This window comes from Tursiops truncatus, chromosome 11 (assembly GCF_011762595.2).
Source record: "Tursiops truncatus isolate mTurTru1 chromosome 11, mTurTru1.mat.Y, whole genome shotgun sequence".
Taxonomy (NCBI): domain Eukaryota; kingdom Metazoa; phylum Chordata; class Mammalia; order Artiodactyla; family Delphinidae; genus Tursiops; species Tursiops truncatus.
In genome coordinates this window covers 41,975,599-41,996,619 of record NC_047044.1, presented here as the reverse complement: position 1 = coordinate 41,996,619, position 21,021 = coordinate 41,975,599, and the positions used below count along the sequence as shown (strand labels likewise).

General features: G+C 41.9%; 1 protein-coding gene across 1 annotated transcript; it reads right to left on the bottom strand.

The window, feature by feature from the left end:
- Positions 1 to 3,925: 3,925 nt before the first annotated feature.
- Positions 3,926 to 20,991, bottom strand: PHLDA1 (pleckstrin homology like domain family A member 1). The gene is made up of 2 exons (XM_004324346.4): positions 5,418 to 20,991; positions 3,926 to 4,975 (listed from the first exon to the last, which is right to left on the bottom strand). The coding sequence occupies exon 1, from the start codon at positions 6,572 to 6,574 to the stop codon at positions 5,444 to 5,446; it is 1,131 nt and encodes a 376-aa protein (XP_004324394.1). The 5' UTR covers positions 6,575 to 20,991; the 3' UTR covers positions 3,926 to 4,975; positions 5,418 to 5,443.
- Between the last annotated feature and the right edge of the window lie 30 nt (positions 20,992 to 21,021).

Sequence of the window (21,021 nt, the reverse complement as noted above, 5' to 3'; positions counted from 1 at the left end):
AAAGGTCCCGCGTGCTGCAACTAAGACGTGGCGCATCCTAAATAAATAAATATTTTTTAAAAAGAAAAAAGAATCGAGTCTCCTGCTCTCAACGCAAAACAGGAAGCTTTATAGATATCCGCTTGAAAGATGATTCTCCTAGAGTCAAGGCCTCACCCTCTCAATGGACCTAGGAGGACTCAAATCTCTCTGGAACTCAAGAAGGAATTGCCTCCAACCTAATTCACTAGGGGCCATTTCTTTTCCTCTGGGCCCTATGGAAAAATTCAACTCAAATTCATTAGCATTCAAAAAGCAATAATTAATTCACCGAATAACCTGAGTGAAATTCTATACCCTATATTCAAAATGACCAGGTAATTTTTAAAATAAATTTCCAACCTCAAAAGATCATCTTTTTCTTCCCAGAGTGGTCACGGCCTTTACAATGCCCAAGCCCTTTAGAACATTGCTCCCACAGGTACACGCAGCGCACTTGACTGGTGAACAAGGCCTTCAAAAGGTCCACAGGTCAGTCATCTTGACAGATACTTTATTTGAAATGGAATGCATTTTGAAAATACGAAAAATAAATCACATCTCTCCAAAATCATTTAAGGGACATATTTACACAAATGACGACCACTTAAGTTCACAAATGTGATAGTTTGAAAGCATTTGGTACATGGTGACGCTTGCTTTTCAAAGCTCGTATTTGCATATTCTGAAATTTTAAGCAGAAGGTTGACAGGGGAATGTAACAGACAATTGTTTTATCTTTCTTCTCAAAATAAATACAATGGTCTGGAAGGACCACCTGTTGTTAAAATCTGCTTCCCCACCACCCAGCTGATCACCAGCAGGCCAGCTTCAGAACAGGTAGTTTTTATGCAGCTGCATCTAATGGTCCAGGGCCTTTCTGCTTCCTTCATTGGACAATAATGACCTTTCTAGGAAACCCTGTTGGATCCTTTACTCCATCTGACGGATGGAGTCCTGCCAACAAAGTCACAGATCACTTTGTCATCCAACCTTATGTAAATCTGGATTGGCTGTTCGGCACCGCAGATCAAAATTCACCCTTAAGGGCTTCCCTGGTGGCGCAGTGGTTGAGGGTCCGCCTGCCAATGCAGGGGACACGTGTTCGTGCCCCGGTCTGGGAAGATCCCACATGCCGCGGAGCGGCTGGGCCCGTGGGCCATGGCCGCTGGACCTGCGCGTCCGGAGCCTGTGCTCAGCAACGGGAGAGGCCGCAGCAGAGAGGCCCGCGTACCGCAAAAAAAAGGGGGAAAAAAAATCACCCTTTAAACTGTGTCAAGAATTTAGAAAATAGTTCTTAAAAACCCATCCAACCCAATTCCACAATTAATACATCTTAGGTTGTTTTAGGTAAATAGGTGTATTTCTCTTGAAAGAATCACTGATGGATTCATCGAGCTCTATAATTCCCAAGTTTAAATTTTATTCTACTGAGGGCATTTTACTGGTAAAGCAAAAACGAATTAGTTTGACATTTACAAAAAAAAACAGGAAAACGAATGTTCACAGGCCCATCGTCATCCTACAAAGCTCTATTTTCTAGAGATTGCTCCAGTTTCATTCAAGTCTTAGATCCCTCTTGTAAACCTGCCACTGAACATGACACTGTACACACTTGGAGCCAAGCTAAAACCAAAGCACTCTCCCTGGGGACAGAAAACAAGTGATGTGTTTGAACCCACACACTGGCAACAACTCATATAGTGTCAGACTTAAATGAAGAGTCTTTAAGAGAAATAGTGTTTAGAATATGAGAGCAATACAGCATTAAAACGGGCGTCTCAGCTCAAGCCAGACTTCCTAACGGTGCTAATGTGTTAAGAGGAGCTCTTCTAAGCAACAACTGGGCTTCGTTCTTTTTTTTTAACCTCCATTGAAAAAAATACGTGAAATGAAGTTATAAAGTTGGTTTGATTTCTACATGATGAGAGAATCCCCCTTCCTCTGAGGGAAATGTTCATTTTGAAAGGGCCCTTTATAGCCATTTGCTCTCTGACCTCAGCACTCCCCGTAGGGCATACGCAGATCCATGTGGATCTCCACTAAGAAAGTATGTCCAAGGAGTTCCGTCATGATGCACAGCCGGTCCCAGTGGTAGCTGTCCTCAGGGAATGGCATGAGAGCAAGTAAAGAAGGAAGCACTGTGTGAGGCCACAGAAATCACCCTCCTGGGTGCTGGGGAGTTAGACATTTTTTCCTTCTTTCATTTGTCCCAACAGATAGTCATTGAACTCACTGTGTAAGAGGCTTGGTGCCAACACAAGTTCAAAGACAAAAAGTTCAGTTTCCAGATGGGACATTCCTTTTAATTGTCCAACTTTTTACATTTTATGTTTATTTAAGGGGTGGGTTTTCTACTGGACCTCTCCTCTCCTTCTTCCCTTTCTTGGGTTGAAAGAAGAATCACCTTTCTCCATGAGGTGATTTGTCAGGCCTCAGAATACCCTAGGTGGTTTGTATCATTTTCTTACAGGTAAAATAGAGCCACCAACACATTAAATGATTTGCATTTGTATTTTGTTTTGCTGAGTATTGTTAAGTATGCTCGTTTTTTGTTGTTGTTGTGCTGGAAAAATTATTAAGCCATAATAAGTGTTAAATAAAAACAAAATCCCATCCTACTCCTCTCCTTTCTAATTTCTGAGGTTTCACAGTTAAATGCTAAGAGGGGTTCAGACTAGAGAGTCACTAAGAGGGTCAACTCAGTATAAATATCACAGCAGAGCAAGGACTAAGGGCTGTGGAAAGATAATACAAGGAACCATGATTCCGGTGGCCACATTACAAACCAGAGCCATTGTGAGAAAGAAAAAAATTCTAGCAGCCACGAGGGAGCCTGGGCATACTTTTTTTGGACAACACTACCTAGCCGGTATGTAAGCTAACAACAATACAAGTGCCTTTAAAAGTCTACAAGAATCTTAATTTTAAAAGTATTTGGTATGGATTTTAATTTTTTTATAGCATGAGAATTTGAAAGAAAAATCCTACCATCTGGAAAAAAAAAGCTGTGGGTTAATTGGGGTTACATGATCTGCATGTATTAAAATGACAGTACAATGAGGCATTATTAAAAAGCACAGCAGTGGTTCCAAAGAAATCAAACCGAACTTGACTTAAGAACTCTTGAGATCTGCTCTCTGAGATGCCCATCATATATACATTTTTTCACAACTGCAACTTAGCCTCTGCAAGTGGGAGTCCACTTAAATTCTGCTTGCCATTTGGTTGACTTTTATTTCCCCCACCACTTTTTGGATTTGAGTTATGATCTCAAATTTTCATCATTTAAATATTGCACTGAGAAGTAATTTGACCTTGAAACTCCTTTTCAGATGGAGGGAGAATAAAGATATCTCTAGCATGAAATTCTATTTTCATTTCTTGACTACAGAACTTAGCAGTGGCCCAATACTGACCATTCCAATTTGGAAGCTGGAAAAATACTGATCAAGACTTTGCAGAAAAGATGATGGAAAACAGAGACCCGTTAGTAAAGCTAGGCAGATAGGAAGTGATTTTCAGCCGTAAGAGGATTTCGTAGCATCTATGGGCTCTTTTTAAACTTAAGTAGCATCTGCCCTCGTGGACTTTGACCATCCTTTTCATTTAACACAGAAGAGGGTTTGTTCTACCTTTAAAAGCACATGCTCTTCCCCCACCTCCCCCCGCCCCACCAACAACCCCCCAGACTCCTGAACAAGTCGCTGCTAAAACAAGACTGGGGTTGTTTTCTTACTGCAAATCCAGTGTTTATCCAGTCCTTCCTTTTTCAATTTCTGAGTTTAGCTAACCTAACAACAAAACATATAACCCTTGGATTTCTCACAGAGCAATAAAAAGCAAAACAGCTGGTGTCTCTGATCAACATTATTCTCAGAATGAAAACAAAAAGCTATGACTCCTAGTCCTTTGAAATATTTACAAACTGTATTTTATTTAAACTATGAGATTCTAGATAGAATATGATTCTAGAACAAAGTAAAAGGGCCAGAAAATGTGGTTCACATCAAGTGTGCAAAGCTCTTGGAGAAGGGTAATCTCTATTGTGGCTAAGAGCACAAATGTTCTCTCAAACAAGTGGAATAATTCTTTTCCCCCACTATGTTTTTTGAAATGAAACACCTAATGCATTCATACTCAGAAATCACAGAAAACTCCTTATTAAACCCTTCACACATAGATAATCTAAGAAAGCCTTTTCCTACAGCAGACCCAGCCCTCCTTTGTATATTCAGGATATGATCATCTTGCCATCAGTTGGGTTATGTTTGAAATACTCTGAATCAGCTATCATTACTACTGATTTCCTTTTAGAAAAAGCAATTCGATTTTTATAATTACACAATTCTGAACGTTTAGCTTCTTTAAACTTCCATTCTACACAAAATATATGTCGAAGGAAAAAAAAACTCAAAAGAAAAAAAAAGAAAGAAAACTCCACGTAGTATCACAGAGTTTAATTTCAACCACCTGGTATAACATTTAAGTATCAGACCTTCTGAAAATGAATTCTTGATGTGTTCCCCTTCACCGCCCTTTTACTTTCTTCTTTCCCAAGATTAGAACTTACTAGGGAATAGGTTTTTGAAAATAAAGTTTCTTTTTTGGAAAATGGCCTACATTCAGAAATGTCTCAGAACAAGCATTTAAAAAAAACTAATAAATAATCATAAATCAAAATACATTAAAATAACATTACAGTACATCATCGCTCCTAAAAGGTCCACCATACTGGAAGATCCTCTCAAAGGTTCATAAATAAAGCCTTCTGGACTCGAAATCATTTCCTGCATTGTGATGAAGAGTATGCAGAAAAACTAAGAGGAATCGCCAAGTTATCGGTCGTATCCTGTCCAAACTACTTGGTCTGGTGCGGGCGGGGCGACTGTTTTGTTTTCGATCCAAGTGAAGACAATAGAAAGGTGCTTGTCCCACTTCCTCAAGTCCTCACAACCTGGAAAGAAATGACAAGGATTGAAGTGGCTCGGACTCCTACAAGACCCAGTTCTCTTCGGGCCTGTCCCGTGGACAAAGCGAGCTCAGAAGGACACCAGGGTCGCTCCCTCGAGTCCCCAGACACACTCAAGTGGCGCTGGTGACAAGGAGAGAAGCTGCGGCGTCGCTGGGGAGCGCACCAGTGAACACGCGTGGGTCAGCGTGGGCGGGCGGGCGGGCGATCAGGAGAACTTCTTGCGCGGCCCGAACCCCGCACCCTCCCCTCTCTGCCCCGCCTCTCCTGGCTCCAGCTTGTTCCCTTATTTCCGCCTCCCAGAAACCTGCATTAATTTCTAATTTTTCCACCCAAGATCCGAACCAGGGAAAAGGCTTCCTACTGCTACCACCCCCAGCCCCACTCCTCGGAACCTCCCTCGGGAGCCGAGCTGCCGGGACCTTACCTCGTCTGGCTCGGGTGCTGCCCTCTTCAGGCAGAGTTCGAGGTGCTACGGAGAAGCCGGTGGCCGTGCGGCTGCGAGAGCGGTAGTGGGTGCGGGTGCGGATGTGGGTGCGAACGCAAGTGCGGATGCGGATACGGATGGAGCGGCTGCGGCTGCGGCTGGGGCTTGGGTTGGGGCTGCGGCTGCGGCTGGGGCTTGGGTTGGGGCTGCGGCTGCGGCGGGGCTTGGGGGTGGGACTGGGGCTGAAGCTGCGGCTGCGGCGGCTGCTGCTGGACCAGGTGCTGCTGCTTCTGCCGCGTGGACTTGACCGCCAGGATGGCCTGACGATTCTTGTACTGCACCATCTGAAGCGTGATCTCCGCGTTCCAGCCCTGGTCCTGCGGGCACCGAAAGTCGATTTCCTTGCCCTCGGCCATCACCACAGTGAAGTACATATACTTGCCTTTGCGCTCCACGCAGTCCACGGTCTTCATGTTGGAAAAGTGCAATTCCTTCAGCTTGACGGGCGGCTCGAGGCTGCCCACAGCGGGGCCTCCGGGTTGGGATGGCTCGACCGGCCCCTGCCCGGGCTGCTGCTGGTGTTGCAGCTGTTTGGGCGGGATGAGCAGCAGCCCCTCCTCAGTGAGGATACAGCACTTTTTCTTCCAGAGCTGCAGCAACCCGTCGCTGCGCTTCTCCAACACACCCTCCTTCAGCGCCTTGCAGCCGCTGCTCTCCAACATCCTCCCGGCATAGGGGGGCCCGCCGCTCGGCTCGGCCTCTCCTCTTCCAGCCGCCCGGGCCCGGCGGGGCAGCAGCAGCCGCGCGCCGTCCTCGCCCCAACGGCTCCCGCGGCCGCCCGCCCGGAGCGCGCAGAAGAGGCTAACGCGCAGGAAGCAGAGCGGCGGCGGCGGCTGCGGCGGTTCCTCGGGGTCCGAGCAGCAGGGCAGCCGCGTCCTGATGCGCCACAAGGTCCGGGAGCTGCGAGCCGCCGGGCCTCTGCCGTCCTCTTGCGAGCGCTCACTGAAGGGCTCTGGCCGGGCCCTCTCGCGGCGCTTTTGAATGGGCCATCCCCCCCACCCCCGAGTGACACCCAGCGGAAAAGGCGGCTCCTGGCGCCCGCGCCGCGGGGGAAAGCCCAGCTCCGAAAGGCACTCTGCCGCCGGCGCACGCCTCATTAACTTGGGGCCTTTCCAAAGCCGGCCGCGTCCACGCCCCCCGCGTCCCTTGCTCCGCCTCTCGCCGCCCACTCGCTTCCGCGCTCCTTCCCCGGGATGGCTGCAGGGACCCGAGCCCCGGAAACTCCTCTCCTCCGCCGGGCGCCACAGCCGAGGGCGCCCGAGATGGCCAGCAAAGGATGCCGAGGCGCAGAGGGCGCTGAGAGGCCATCCCCAGCCGTCCCGCCTCTCCTACCGGTGGGGCTTTCTGCTAACAGCCTCAGAAAATGAGGATGGGGCTGCGAGGACGGGTACAGCTACCAGACAGTGCCTGGTACGCCAAGCTGACCCTCTGCCCTCGGGAACCCAGCCCTGGGGATTCGCGCTGCCTGGGCGAGCAAGGAGCCTGGGGGTGAGGCTCGCGAGCCGCGGAGTCCCGTGGAAGCGTGCCTCCCCCGGACACTACGTAAACATCTTAGTCCACAAAGGCCGAGAGGACACGGTGTCTTTACACTCACATTCGCTTACGGTCACTAACTAGCTCTTCTTGGAGCCGAAGGGGCGATTGTTAAAGCAACAGCGCTACCGTCTGTCCCGTTTGGAAGGGATAGAGGAAGAGGACCACTTCGGATGGCATCTCGCCTTCCTTTTCTCGAGCCAGGAGCGCAGGCACTGCCTATCTTTACCCGTGACACGAGCGCTCTAGCTTCCTTCTTGACCCATCCGTACAGCCCGCAATAGCTCACAACAGTAATTCAACTCTAACGACAAATTCAGGTAATGCCCGGTCCCAACACTTTAAGGCAGTTTAGCCTTCCAAACGGCAGGCTAGCCTCCGCGGGTCCCTCTCTTTGCAAACGCCAAACAGGTCAGATCTCTTGGAATCTCATTTATCTGTAACCTGGGGAAACTAATGCGGTACTCGCCCCTAGCTCCCTCCTACTCCATTTAAACAATTTCTACAGAAATTCTGGGAAACAAGGCAGAATAAAGAGCCTAAGCCGAGACCAAATCTCTTGGGGGAAATGTATTAAGTAAACAGAGAACCCCAACTATGTACCGACCCTGAAAATACGAAGAATTACACTAAGAAGAAATAAAGCAGGGGTGGATAAGTCAGAGTTGGCCAAGGTAAGAGGAAAGGCTGCTACTTGAACTCAAGAAGGAAGAAGGGAGAGCTTAGCTCATCTGTAGTTTCATCAGGCTGGTACAAAGAATTCAAAGGGGAAGAAGTGAGAGACGAGCTTGGAGAGCGGAGCAAGATTCAAATTCTTTGTGTGTCACGCTTAAGAAATTCCAGGTTTATCCCAAGGTAATCGAGAACAAAGGATAACTTTTAAACACGGGAGGGTCCTGAATCTTAATATAAGGAACAATGTTTCAGCAAATGGGACAATTCCAGCACAATCCTGAGACCCACTGAATTGCACTTAGTGGGCTCTCAGGGCCTTCACATTGTTGATGGATTAGTCTTTTAAGGAGAAAGGCAAAGTCATGTAAAGATTTCTTTACATGATTACATTTTAAGAAGGTGACTTTTTAAAAAATTCTGTATACCAATGAATGACAAACACTGCACCTAACGTCTCAGTTTTTCCCCTGCCTTTGCAGGACAAGTGAGCATTCCAGAGAATTTCCACATGACCAGCTGTTCATCTTTTTAACAGAATGCCATTCTTCAGCTCATTTAGAAAGGATACTTCCTTTAAATGTGTAATTCAGAGTCTCTGAGGGCAGGTGTAGTTGGGAAAGACATTTCATATGGAAAATTGATACTATACAAACCAAACTGGGTAAAACATTAAGATGTATTCTGGAAGCCCAAGCCATTTTCTTGAGAAACGCAACATTTGGTGTTTCTATCCTTCTGCAGTTTATCAGGACGCAACAAATGCATTCTATCTAAGCTACTTCACAATGTCTGAACAACCAGCAGCACGATTTTCAAAAGCACTTGTTATAATTAGAGACTTAAAAACTCAGAATTTCCAGTTGGGTATTTCACAACTTAAGTGACTTTGTGAACAGCTCAGAAGTATACAGTTTGCCTTCTCCAACCATAGTGCAACTGATTATTGGAAATCTCAGTAGTATAATATAGGAATCTTGTAGATAGGTGACAACTTTGCTTTTAATTTCACCAGTCACCACCAACTCACAAAAATGGCCATATTACCATTTTTAAGACAAATTCGCAGAAAATGAATTACAGGAAATAACTGCCCCCCCCCAAAAAAAACCCCACAACTTCAGTTGTAGATAATGAAAACCTACGAATGTCACTTAAAAATTACTAAAGTTTAGAAAGCTAGCTAACAAGTCACTAACAAGGCTTAAGTCAAAGTGTATATTATGGCCAGCTGCATCAAGTTGTCTATCAGCAGCATCTGAGAGTTGATCATCTTCTGCTCTAGGACAGTTCTTCACTGGCTTCGAGGACACCACTTAGCTTTCCTTCCACCTCCCTGGTCATTGTCTGTCTCCTCTACAGGTTCCTCCTCTTTCCAATCTTTTGAGTGCCCCAAAGCTCAGCCCTCGGTTTTTATCTACACTCACTCCCTTGACCTCATCCAGTCTTATTATTTTCAATAAGATCTATATGCCCAAGACTCCCAAATTTATATCCAACTGCTTGTTGCCAAAGAATAAAACAGACTACCAAAGTTAAAAAATAATAACACCCCCAGGCAAGGGAACACATACTGGTGAAGACATGCACTGAGTAGTTCGCTAGAGGGAGAAGTCTGAGGGGATTTTCGATCATAGAAAGCAGGGTTCATGGAGCTTTTGCGAATAAAAAATAGCATGCTGGATAGGATGGAGTCCATAGGCTTATATATGACTGGTTAAAACAAATGCCTGGGTAGAACTGGTTCAGTAAGGGTCTGAAGTCAAAGTTCATGGTTTGTTAAAGAGCCTTAGCTGGTTAGAATGGCTGTAATGAAAAATACCCTTCAGTTTTTATATATTCCAGGACACTGTTACTGTAAATTGAATTTTTTCCTTTTCCCTTTCTCTACAGTACTATTGGGGTGTCTATTAGAGAACCAGAATATATGCACTCCCAAACTTACCTCCTCACCCTGACCTGTTCTACTTACCTGCAATCCCCCTCTCAGGTGATGGCAATTCTATCTGTACAGTTGTTCAGGCCAAAACCCTTGCAGCAGTACTGCCCTTAGAACAAGACAAAAGGAGCCCTGTGCTTTGAAGAGCCAGTACTACATGCCTATCTGGAACTCATACTTGTTCTAGACTATACCCCAGGTACTCACTCCAAATACCCTGCCTAAATGACCTTGGGTATTTCAGAGTATTACATGACCATCGTGTGCACTGGTGTGTAAGGCAGGTGGACAGATTTTGAACATACAGGCTAGGAATGTCCACACAAACGTGCAGGAGGCCAATTCAGAGGCAGGAATGGGAAGACAAGGAAAGTGGGACACAGGCAGAGGATCAGCTTCCTCACAAGGAAGCTTCTGGCACAGGAGTTTTAAGGATCTGAATTTCAAACCTGGACCTCCAGGTACTTGTGAAGGTGTATTTGGCAGGATAGTAGTGTGGGACGTATCTTCATTGAACAAAACTTTAAAATATTTAATCACTGGCGTCTCCATTGCACTCCTACCCCAGGACGGCAAATGTTTAGAAGCATGCCTGCCTTGCAAAAATCCTTTACTCGCTTTCCAGTACCCAATCCACAAATTGAGTCAAGAAATCCCAACGGTTATGCCTTCAAACCGTATCTATATTCTGTCCATTTCTCTCTTCATCACCACCCTGATAATCTCTCCCCTGAAATACTGCCATGGCCTCCGAACTTTGCCTCCCTGATTCTACCCTTGTTGTCTTATCATCTATATTATAATCTATTTAAGACATCCCAATCACTTTCTTCAAGTCTCTGCTCAAATGTCATCTCAATGAGGGCTTTCCTAATCACTCTAAAACTGCAACCACCCAATTTCCCTTAATTTTTCCCATAGCATGTATTACCTCCTAACATAACTGAATAATTTATAATTCCTATTGCTTATTTCTGTTCCCATTACTAGAGTATGTCAGTTCTTCCAAGAGGTCAAAAATCAGTTTTGATGTGTCCTGATCACCTAATACATTTCTTGGCACACAGGAAGAGCTCAACATATGTAGAAATTTTAAGACTCAAAAGCCCACATCTGTCATAAAAAGAAAATCAATGTCTTCAAATGCTCGACAGATTTTTCATAATGCATCCTACTTTTTAAAGTTTTCAAACTGTAATAAGAATTTATGAAAAGACTTCTAAAACTTGCCATACCAATACATGTATTTGGTAATAGTTGTTTTTTTTTTTAATAAGTTTACTTTTGGCTGTGTTGGGTCCGTTGCCGCGGTGTGTGGGCCTCCCACTGAGGTGGCTTCTCCTGTTGCGAGCATGGGCTCTAGGAGCACGGGTTTCAGCAGCCATGGCACTAGGGGCTCAGTTGCCGTGGCTTGCAGGCTCCAGAGTGCAAGCTCAGCAGCTGTGGCACACGGGCCCAGCTGCTCTGAGGCATGTGGGATCTTCCCAGCCCAGGGCTCAAACCCGTGTCCCCTGCATTGGCAGGCGGATTCCCAACCACTGCGCCACCAGGGAAGCCCTGGTGATAGTTTCAAAAAATTGAATTAACAACTATACATGCTAGGCCTCTCTGAACTTTAAATGCTACTATAGTCTATAAATGCTATCTAAAAATACGTCCTACAAACCTTCCTTTTCCTGAGCAGCATGCAGCTTAATATTGAAAGGTATTTATACATCATCCTATTGCTTGCTAGTAAGAGTAATCAAAAAAAAAAACAACACAGTAATGGAACTGAATTGATAGAATTTTCTTAGTTGGCAGATACCTGCTTAGAAGTTCGTTAATACTGGCTTAAAGACATTTAACAGAAGTTAGAAAGTTATAAAGTGTTTACTTTCATTTACAACTTGATTACAAGATTATAAAACTTTTAATCTATAAACTTCCTAATTTGCAATATAAAGTAGAAACTCATGAAAAATATCATTATTAAAGATTTGGATAAAGTTCAAATGTCTTTAAAGAAATAGTTAAAAGCCAAGTAATCATGAAAATACAAGTCAGGTCACCTTCATTAGTGCATAAAGGTCTGTGTTCAGACTGCAATTTAGACTTCTTAGCCATTCATCTCTTCATTTTTAAAAATTCTATTCAGTAGAAATATTTTATAAAGATTCTTATTTCCAAAATGCTGAGTTGAAATGGTTAACAACTCTTCAACTGAATACAGAACTATTTTTCTTCATAGATGCGTCCCTCTAGCTGCCTTCCTTTTCGCCTGAAGTTGATGAACTGTGCCTCCTAGTGACCAATTTGTATAACACAGCTTAGAGCAACTGAGAATTGAGAAGTGCTCAAAACACGGCTATTACAACCCGTTTACAGATCAAACACTGTCAATCAGCTGTCTCTGTCCTTTCTACTGTGCCAACAGCCTAACTTTAGGTTCTCATTTCTCTCATTCATGCTCTTGTAACAGCCCAACCACTTGAATCCACACTAATACACTGCACTGCTACCACTTCCATTCCTAAATTATGACAGAAAATTTTCGGTTTCCTCCTATTCACATAAGAGAACATCTCAACTCCTTACTCTAGCATGAAAAGCCCTCCACAGAAATGTAAAGCCCTACCTGCCCTTGCAATTTAGACGCTCCTTCCACTCAACCCTAAGTGAGCTCGTCACTTATCTACTTTGTGCTGTTTTTGCTTTTCCTAAACCTCAGTAACATTTGAGCAGGCAACACTGTACTGATACTCTGACTTCCAGGCCTTCAGGGATGGCAGTAGAGAAACACCAGGTACTTCAGTGACTGACAGTGGAAGCACTGGTAAACTTGTTTGCAGGTTTACTTTGAGCACTGCCCTGGCAGATTAGCATCCAAGCCTCTGCCTTCCAGTAAGAGCCCATAAACACCTAATATCCTAAATCTACTTCTACTCAAACTAGGTAAATGCTCCTGTTGCTTGCAACTCAAGTATCTGACGGATAGCCAGTGGGCAAATCTCTCCTTTTAATGGACTAGAATACATGGGGAAACTCCCTCTTTTGCAGTCTTCTTTTACAACATAGCACACAGTCTGAGAACAGACTTCAGTTTGATCATTGACACCTGCAAAAAAATGAATAAATCAGTAAATAAGCAAAGGCTTTTAGGTGGTAGAGGAGGAAAAGTAAAAGCAGTAAGTATAGAGAATTCCTTCCAAAAATTCAAGGATACAGGAAAACAGGTGGTATGATAAACTTGCTTGGGTGCTGCTGTAAATGGCAAGGTTACTTAAGAAGAGGAACTCAGGTTTCAAAGACCAAGATTGCAAGGTGGAGGGTGCATCACAGATGACAGCTGACAGAGAACCAAGGAATAAAAGAGATGGAATAAAAGAATTCTGTAGGGTGGCCAGGCCCAGAAAGATGGAGGAACACTTCTTACCAAAGATAGAACCCAGGAAACCTTTTTATGGCAAGCTTCCACACTGCCACTAAACCTATCAGGAAAAGCAAGGCCCCAGGTTAGAGGCAACAAAATCGCCACACAACTCATGACTACAAGCTATTCAACAATCGGCACCCTTTAACAGATCAGAAACTGGAACATTTAGCAGTTCTTGCTTCTAATGAGATTCTATTTACACTTTTGCTTAAGTCATTGTCTCAACTTCACTTGTGTATGCAGGGGCTCTGGGAAAGATTATCATGTAAGGAAAAGCGAAAAACCCAGAAGATGGATAAGACTCCAATCAGAATTCATCTTCAGGTTGTATTCCTAAATCACCTTTCTGGAACTGGTTTACTTATTTCTGAAATGCAGCTGTTTGCCTCCCGTTTTCCAGGATATCCTAAACCCTTTTCTAAACCTGAAGTTCTTCAGCATGCATGGCTGATGTGGCTGTGATCCCAGCCTTTGTTCTACCCAGGGTCTACTATATTAAGCGGCCCCACTTTTGTGCTGAAAGCACAAATCGTAAGCCCATCTCTAAAGATGGTTGGATGCCAGGAGTCTTTTGCGTCCTTCAGCCCCACCTGCTGCCTAAAACCTGCAAATAATGGGTAAGAGTGGCAGCAGCCATTTCAGACAATAAAGCAACTTTAAAGGTGGAAGCCATATGTCAAGGAAAACAAAGCAGAGGATGAAGCTCTCAGAGCAGGTGCGAGCACTGACAGAGGCCAAAACAGCTGACATCAAACACTTGACTCCAACAAAGATCAGCTGGGCAGCCCTGTTATTTACCTTTTACCCTTACATGACGAGAGGGAATAATTACCATTTTCAAACAAGTATTAAGATTAAATAAAACATTATTTCTATTACCTTAAATGGCTGAATACACATTTGGGTGTTTTTCTTTAATGCTGATTAAGATTTATAATGCAAAGTCCCACCTAGTCTGAAATACAAACAGTACAGCAATGAAGCTTTCTTCTGAACCCCAAACTATGTAATACACCCAACCTTTGAAAAGAAATATGTACTTAATGGTCATTGTATACTTACCATTTAAGGCTCTTTTACTAAGCAAGCCTGACATTTTAACGACCAGAGTGAGCCAATTAGGTGTACATTTGGTAATCTCAATTGTCCAGACAAATTCAAATGGTAAGATTCCAGTATGATAAAGTAAAACATTCTTTCTCCATAAACAGGCATACAATATATAATTTAACCTTTCCTGACGTTTCATTTTGGGAAACTATTGTAGCCTTTGTTTTATCAATACTATTATAGCTAACTGTATTTTCCAAAGACAAACTGTGGCCACTACAAGATTCCAGTTCCTCTCACCTTCCCCAAACTTTATCATTCCTCCAGCAAGATGCAGAGTCCTCTCCCATTAAACCCTGGTGGCTTTGACTATAACTAACAAAGTACAGAAGTGATGACTTCCCAGGGTAGGATAAAACTTTGCCTAATTCTTGGAACCCAGCCACCATGCTGTGAAACAAAGTCTAGGTGGCCCTCTAGCCACAGCCCAGCTGAAGTCTCATCCAGCACTGACCACCTGTGCGTAAAGAGCCTTCAGATGATTCTAGGCCCCATCCTTCAAAGCTGCCCCTGATGCTGCTCAGTAGAGCAGAAATGAACTACCCAAGCACAGTCGGCAAAAATAAATCTTGTTGATGCTTTAAGTGTGGGGAGTGGCTTTTTTATGCAATATTAGGTAACTGCAACAATTGATTCAACTCTCCACATTCTCATAGCCCCACTGAGTTCACAGAACAATATACACGGTCCAGTTTTGTGGTTTTATTGGTTTTCCCAAAATAAGCAACTCAGTATGCAGAAATGTGACAACTACAAAGGAACTTGGAGCATCCTGGTTGACTTAGATTGAAATAATGAGAATCAGTCACTTGTTACATGGCCCCGTACAGTATTATGGCTGGTAAATTGGAAAGAGTCCAGATAAACCCTACCCCATCTACGCATTGGCTGTATAAAAATTTCCTGTATAGCTACCATCTTCCTGGCTCCACACTGGAAATCAGAGAATCCAGCAGTGAACGAACATTCCTAGAGTCCTTCTTGAACTGGCAATACCAGTTCAGAACTAAAGAACCAAAAAAAAGTACGTGTTAATTCAATGAAAAAGAGACTTGAGCTAATAAGGTATGTGCACAAAAGACCCAGGAGAAGGAAGTGAAAGAAAAGACAGCCAAGCATAACTGAAACAGTACAAATGTAGGTTAAACAGGGCAGGTTGTAGATGTGCAAGTTGCTCTAAAGGTTCTGGGTCCACTCACCAAGCCAACTCAACAGCAAAAGGACAACTAGCCTAATCCAGGTCTAAACCCACATCTGGCCTGAAGACTGACACGTCTCACTGTCCACCCCTAGACGGTCCACCCACAATGTCCAGGGATCCAGGTTAATAAATGTTTGGGATGGAAAGGGATGGGCTAAGTAATGACAACTTGGAAGTTTTGGAGCATGAGGTATCTAAATACAGTCAAACTTCATTTAGTTTTACCCTAGATGATTTCTGGACTTCACAAAAGGAAATAAGTCAGCATTTTAAAAAAATGAAACCAGATTTTAAAGACTGATTTTAGGTAAGGGGGATCCATTATTCTTTTCTTCTATTTTTCTTATCTCTTTATAAAAAACATCAAAAACCTTCAAAATGGGGGCATAGGTTTATATTTATTATCCAGTTTTAGTCTCAGGGTTCTTTTGTACACCAAGTAGGGACACCTCTTAGCCAGGAGCCATTTTGCCTTTAGAATCAACAACAAAAACAGAACAAAAAACCCCCAACTAATTCTGAAATTAACTGCCAGAATCTATTATAAAAGGTGATCCCAACCACAAATTCTAGGCTTTCTTATGTTTAGGAAGCATGTTTACTAATTGCTCATTATATATATCAGGTTCTAAGTACTCCTCAACTACTTCAAGAACTAATGTGTTCTCTCATCAGTGCCCACTACCATCTTTCACAAGACATCAAAATAATGAAGCTAAAAGAACAAGTGGTAGATTAACTCCAAAGCTTATATTTAACCATTCTACTACCCAATGTATCAACTATTTTATTCCCATATTCATTAAAAACAGATGGTAAGGGTCGTTTGTCTAGGGCTGCCAAAGTTTCAGTCTAAAATCTTTTCCACTTTTATTCATGGTTTCTTATTCCTATAGAGCAACCTCACCTACAATTCTCAGTTGGATCAGCTACTACTAACCCCACCTGTTTGAAGGTAGTTACAAATATGTCCTGGGGTAAGGCTGGAAAAAAAATCCTATTGTGTTGGATAAACTTTGAAATATTCAGTGTGTACTCAGTTTTTAATATATTTCCTAAGTCTGTCACCTGAAAAGACCTAGAAATAATAACACCCCAAGAACAAGCAAACCCATCACCCAGACTTGATTTCTAAGTACCACTGCCCATTAAAGGGAACCAGGGATCCTTGGGGAAATAGCCAGTTTCAGAGCTGGTACAAAAAAAGCCTAAGATGATCCCAGAAAATCTTTCTGAGCTATAAAGTATGCAAGAGCTCAAATGATGCAGGACACACCAAAAGCACACAGGAACCAATTGTAAAAGGATACCATTGATCAAATCTGAGATGACTGAAGCATCAAAATGAACTATGATTACACAGTAAAACTTCCTGACTTTGATTAATCATACTGTGATTCTGTAAGAATGTCTTCCTAATGAAAAAACACAGCATTTAGAGGCTAAAAGGGCACAATGTCTCCAACTCTGTCAAGTACTATAGAAAAAAGATATATGCATGAATATAGAATCATGTAGCAAAAACAATAAATGGTGATTCTGAGCAAAGGATGTACAGGAATTCTTTCAACTATTGTAATTTTAGAGTTAGAGAAAAGTTGCAATATCCATAAGGGCTTCCTTGCAAAAAGCAATCTGGAATTTAAGAGGATTCATTGCAGATAACCTTGAATCTATTATTTAAAAAGCAAAAAAACCCAAAAACCTTCATCCCTTACTTTGACATTCTACCCTACTTTTAGACCCAGCCTCTAACCAGCCCCAATGTGCTTACCTACGAATGGTTGCCTCTTAGTCTTAATCATGTCTTACTTTAAAGTTATCTTCATGGAAAGGTCATCATCACTTGAAAACCCCTTTGAAAGGACTTCTACAGCTAAGCCTTCCATGGCTTCGCCCCTTATGTCATCCATGGATTGTCCTACTTCAGGACCCTCATGGTGTGTCTCCTCTAAAACCTTCACCTGAACTGCTCTCTGCTCGGAGGCTCCATCCTCGCTACACAAACTCCTACTCATCCGTGAATTCCCAGCTAAAAGCTCTTACATAAGATTTGAGTATTCTGGCAGAAACTTTTACCACTCCATGAAAATTTCCGAGCAACAACTGCTTAACTTCATTACGAAAGAAAAATGAATATTAATACTATGAAATCTGTCCACTTCTGGGATTTGCATTTTTCAACACATCCCCCAGTTCCTTATTTTCAAACGTAAACTACATGAAGACCTAGCCTTTCTGAAGAACCGACAAGACAGCAGAAGTGGAAAGCAGCAGACCTTCCACGAGTTCACCTACTGTGGCCTGGACCTCGACCGACCGCTGGACATATCCTAGGAGCAGCTAAGGCAGCTTCATGGCGCGCGAGGCAGTGGCGGCGGCCGCACCGCTGCGGAGGAAACAGCAATGGCTGCCGAAGTGCCTGCGCAAGGTCAAGTAAGCGGCACCGCCCAAGGAGAAGCCCGAGGTGGTCAACGCACCTGCGCAATGTGATCATCCAGCCCAACGTGACGGGCAGCATGGTGGGCGTCTACAACGGCAAGACCTTCAACCAGGTGGAAATCAAGCCTGCGATGATTGGGCACTACCGAGGCGAGTTCTCAATCACCTAAGAGCCAGCCCGTGCAGCACGTGGCCACCCACCCCTCCCGCTCCATCCGCCTCAAATAGCCTGCCGGCCAATGAAGACACAGACTTCTCTTTAAAAACAAAAAACACCCACACAGATGAAGAACTAAAAAGTACTGCTTTTAACTAACACATCCCCGAGTTTCAGAATAATAAAACTCAAAATAAGAGATCTACAAAAGCTATAAACTCTCAACATGAAAAGTAAGCAATTTGATTAACTTGTTTCCTGCTGGCAATTCATTATTTCTAAATTGTTGTGCTCCGTTTCTCGTTTACTTTACACTTAGTCAATACCTCAATTTTTTAAAAAAACTGAAAAAGTATGGTATATAATGTCAAATGGAAGAAACACAAGATAGCGCGTATATTGTATTTTTTGAAAATAAAATTAACTGAATACAATTTAAGTTTTCTAATAAACATTTATCCTTAAATAATTCTACACTCCAACAAAGATGTTCCCATTTCTCTGAAGTAATCCTTAATTAATCCAAAAACTTGGCTCTTTCTCCAAGTTATAATTTTAGCATCTGGATTTTTAAACCAGTATACAAAAATCACCACTATATAAATTAATCTCAGTTAATTTCACCATTATCATTTACATTTATTTTTCAGCTATTAGCAACTTAGTGCTTTAAGTAGCAAACTACCTAAATTATAAACACGGATTTTCAAAACAAAATCCAGTTCACAATTACCAAGTATATATACAGTGCAGAAGATTAAAATCTATGTTAGCATCTGATTTCTCTTTCCTAAGGTTCCTATAAAGAATGTATGCTTCTTCAAAACTATCCATTAATTCTGTACATTTAAATAACATTTGGCTTGACTTAAATAGTCAAAAATATAAAGGCTAAAATTTTTATAAGACTAACTCATAAAAAAGGACTCAAATTCTAAACCAAGCCCTAAAACCAAGCAAAGAATATTTGAATATTAAATAGTTTAATATTTCTGCATGGTACAATAAGGTTTTTACAATGATTCAGTTTTGTTTTTATTTTCAATGATGGGAATGGCCTACAACTCAGATAACCCACAAATTCACTGTCTTACAAGCAGCAGAAATATACAGTTAATTCAGTTATCTTAAGGGCCTTATCAAATACACCAATGAATACCATTAACCCGTTCACAGAATAATTAAAATGTTTCTATCAAAGCTAATGTGTCCTTTTAAAGTTTACGTGTTGTTATTAAATGTGTTAAAAAGGAAACAGAGGTAGAATCCCACGTTTTAAAGCACTACTCTGTAAGCCAATTCCACACAATTAAGACATTTTTATGTCACATAAATACTAATACAGCTTCAATGAACTAGATAAAATAACGTTCAGAGATCCATGTTAATCTAAAAACCAATCAATTTATGGAACTGTTGTTCTCTGCTTATAACCATATTTGAATAAAAAAAAAAATTTAAGCATTACTTTACAGGTGATCATATGGGATTTTACCATTTCTAGAGAGAAATAGAGAATTTCTTGGTAGTCACTGCCTGGGCTAGAGAATACTATAAACTGAAAATGTAAAGACAAAATTCGAAGGGCCTCAAAAACATCTATAGTTAACTCAGAGTATAATCTGTAGAACTAGGGAATTCCTTTCTGTCTAGTCTTCCAATAACAAACATGATTTAGCAGAGCTTGGGAGGTTGCTCTTAAAATGACACATTTTACAGGCCATCATGGCCTAAGCATTGAATAGCCTACTCAAAACATCTCTACTCTCCACTCTTTCAAAAAAAAAAAAAGTATATACTCATTCTTTTTTAAAAACCACCCAAAATATCACCAGTACATTTTATAAAATTAAATGCAGTTTTATTAAGGATTTCAAATTACATATGTCTAATTTCTAGAATGGAATAGAACCATTTTGAAACTGGAAAGATGGCATAGATGAACACTGATATCCCTTGAAACTCCAACTTTATTTAAAAAAACAATTCCTCTGCAAACCATATTCCCCCTTATATAACAAAATGAAATAGTATCTACCTCTTCACTTTGGCAACAGCTATTTCCTAAAGGAATAAAAAAAAAAATAGTGATTTTGCTACTTCTTTAAGTTCATTAAAAATGGGATTCTATCTTTAGATTAAAAATTTTAAGTTCAGAAAAAGCTGTGTTCAGGTGAGCTATGGGTACAAAAGAAAAAAAAAGTCACAGAATGTCTAATCAAAACAACCAAAATCATTTTGAAAATAAAGAGGAAAAACAGGTGTTTTCATGGCATTTTCCCCTTTCCCCCCCATAAGCTACTGCAATTGGTTAAGGATTTCCAGTAGTTAATAATATAGAAGGAACTCTAAGGCCTTCCTATAATTACAACCCAATTAGTCCATCCTCACTGTCAAAGCTTTAAAGTTCATCCGCAAAAGTAACAGTAATTAGCCTGAGGTATTTTAAACGTGGCTCTACAGTCTCTAATTTAATGGCATTTCCCCCCCTCTAAAAATGGTCTTATTTCTACTTTAGTCCCATGATATCTGCAGTATTTACTACAATATGGTCATAATTAAAAGAGCTGGAAAAAAAATTCTTGGACCTTTTCAAACAGTTGCTCATCCATCCACTTCTATTAAAATAGGAGCCACACAAAGATCTGCAAGGGTTGCCTGACCGGATCCAGAATAAAGGTCCTTAATCTTTGTTTTCCAGTTTAACTATCAGACCTTGGTATAAATAAAATGCTGAATATCACATACTTGTGGTACAAATAGGTCCAAACTTTTGAGCTTTTGATGAGACTGAGAAACATTTCATAAAATTTAACTTAATATGCCTTAACACATCTGTGAGGTAGTTAAGTAAACAGTACTACCCATTTTAATAGATAGTAAAACAAAAGGCGTGGGTAAATGACACACTCATACTTTAAGGAATAAGAATTGGAATCAACTGTAGAGGCTTGGGGCCTTTTGTCTAGTTCTGACCAAAGGAAATAAAATTTACCCTTTTAATCTTTCTATTAAAAACATTAAATCATTTAAGATTTTGTTTTCTTTTTTAATACTCTCTCATTAGTAGATGTA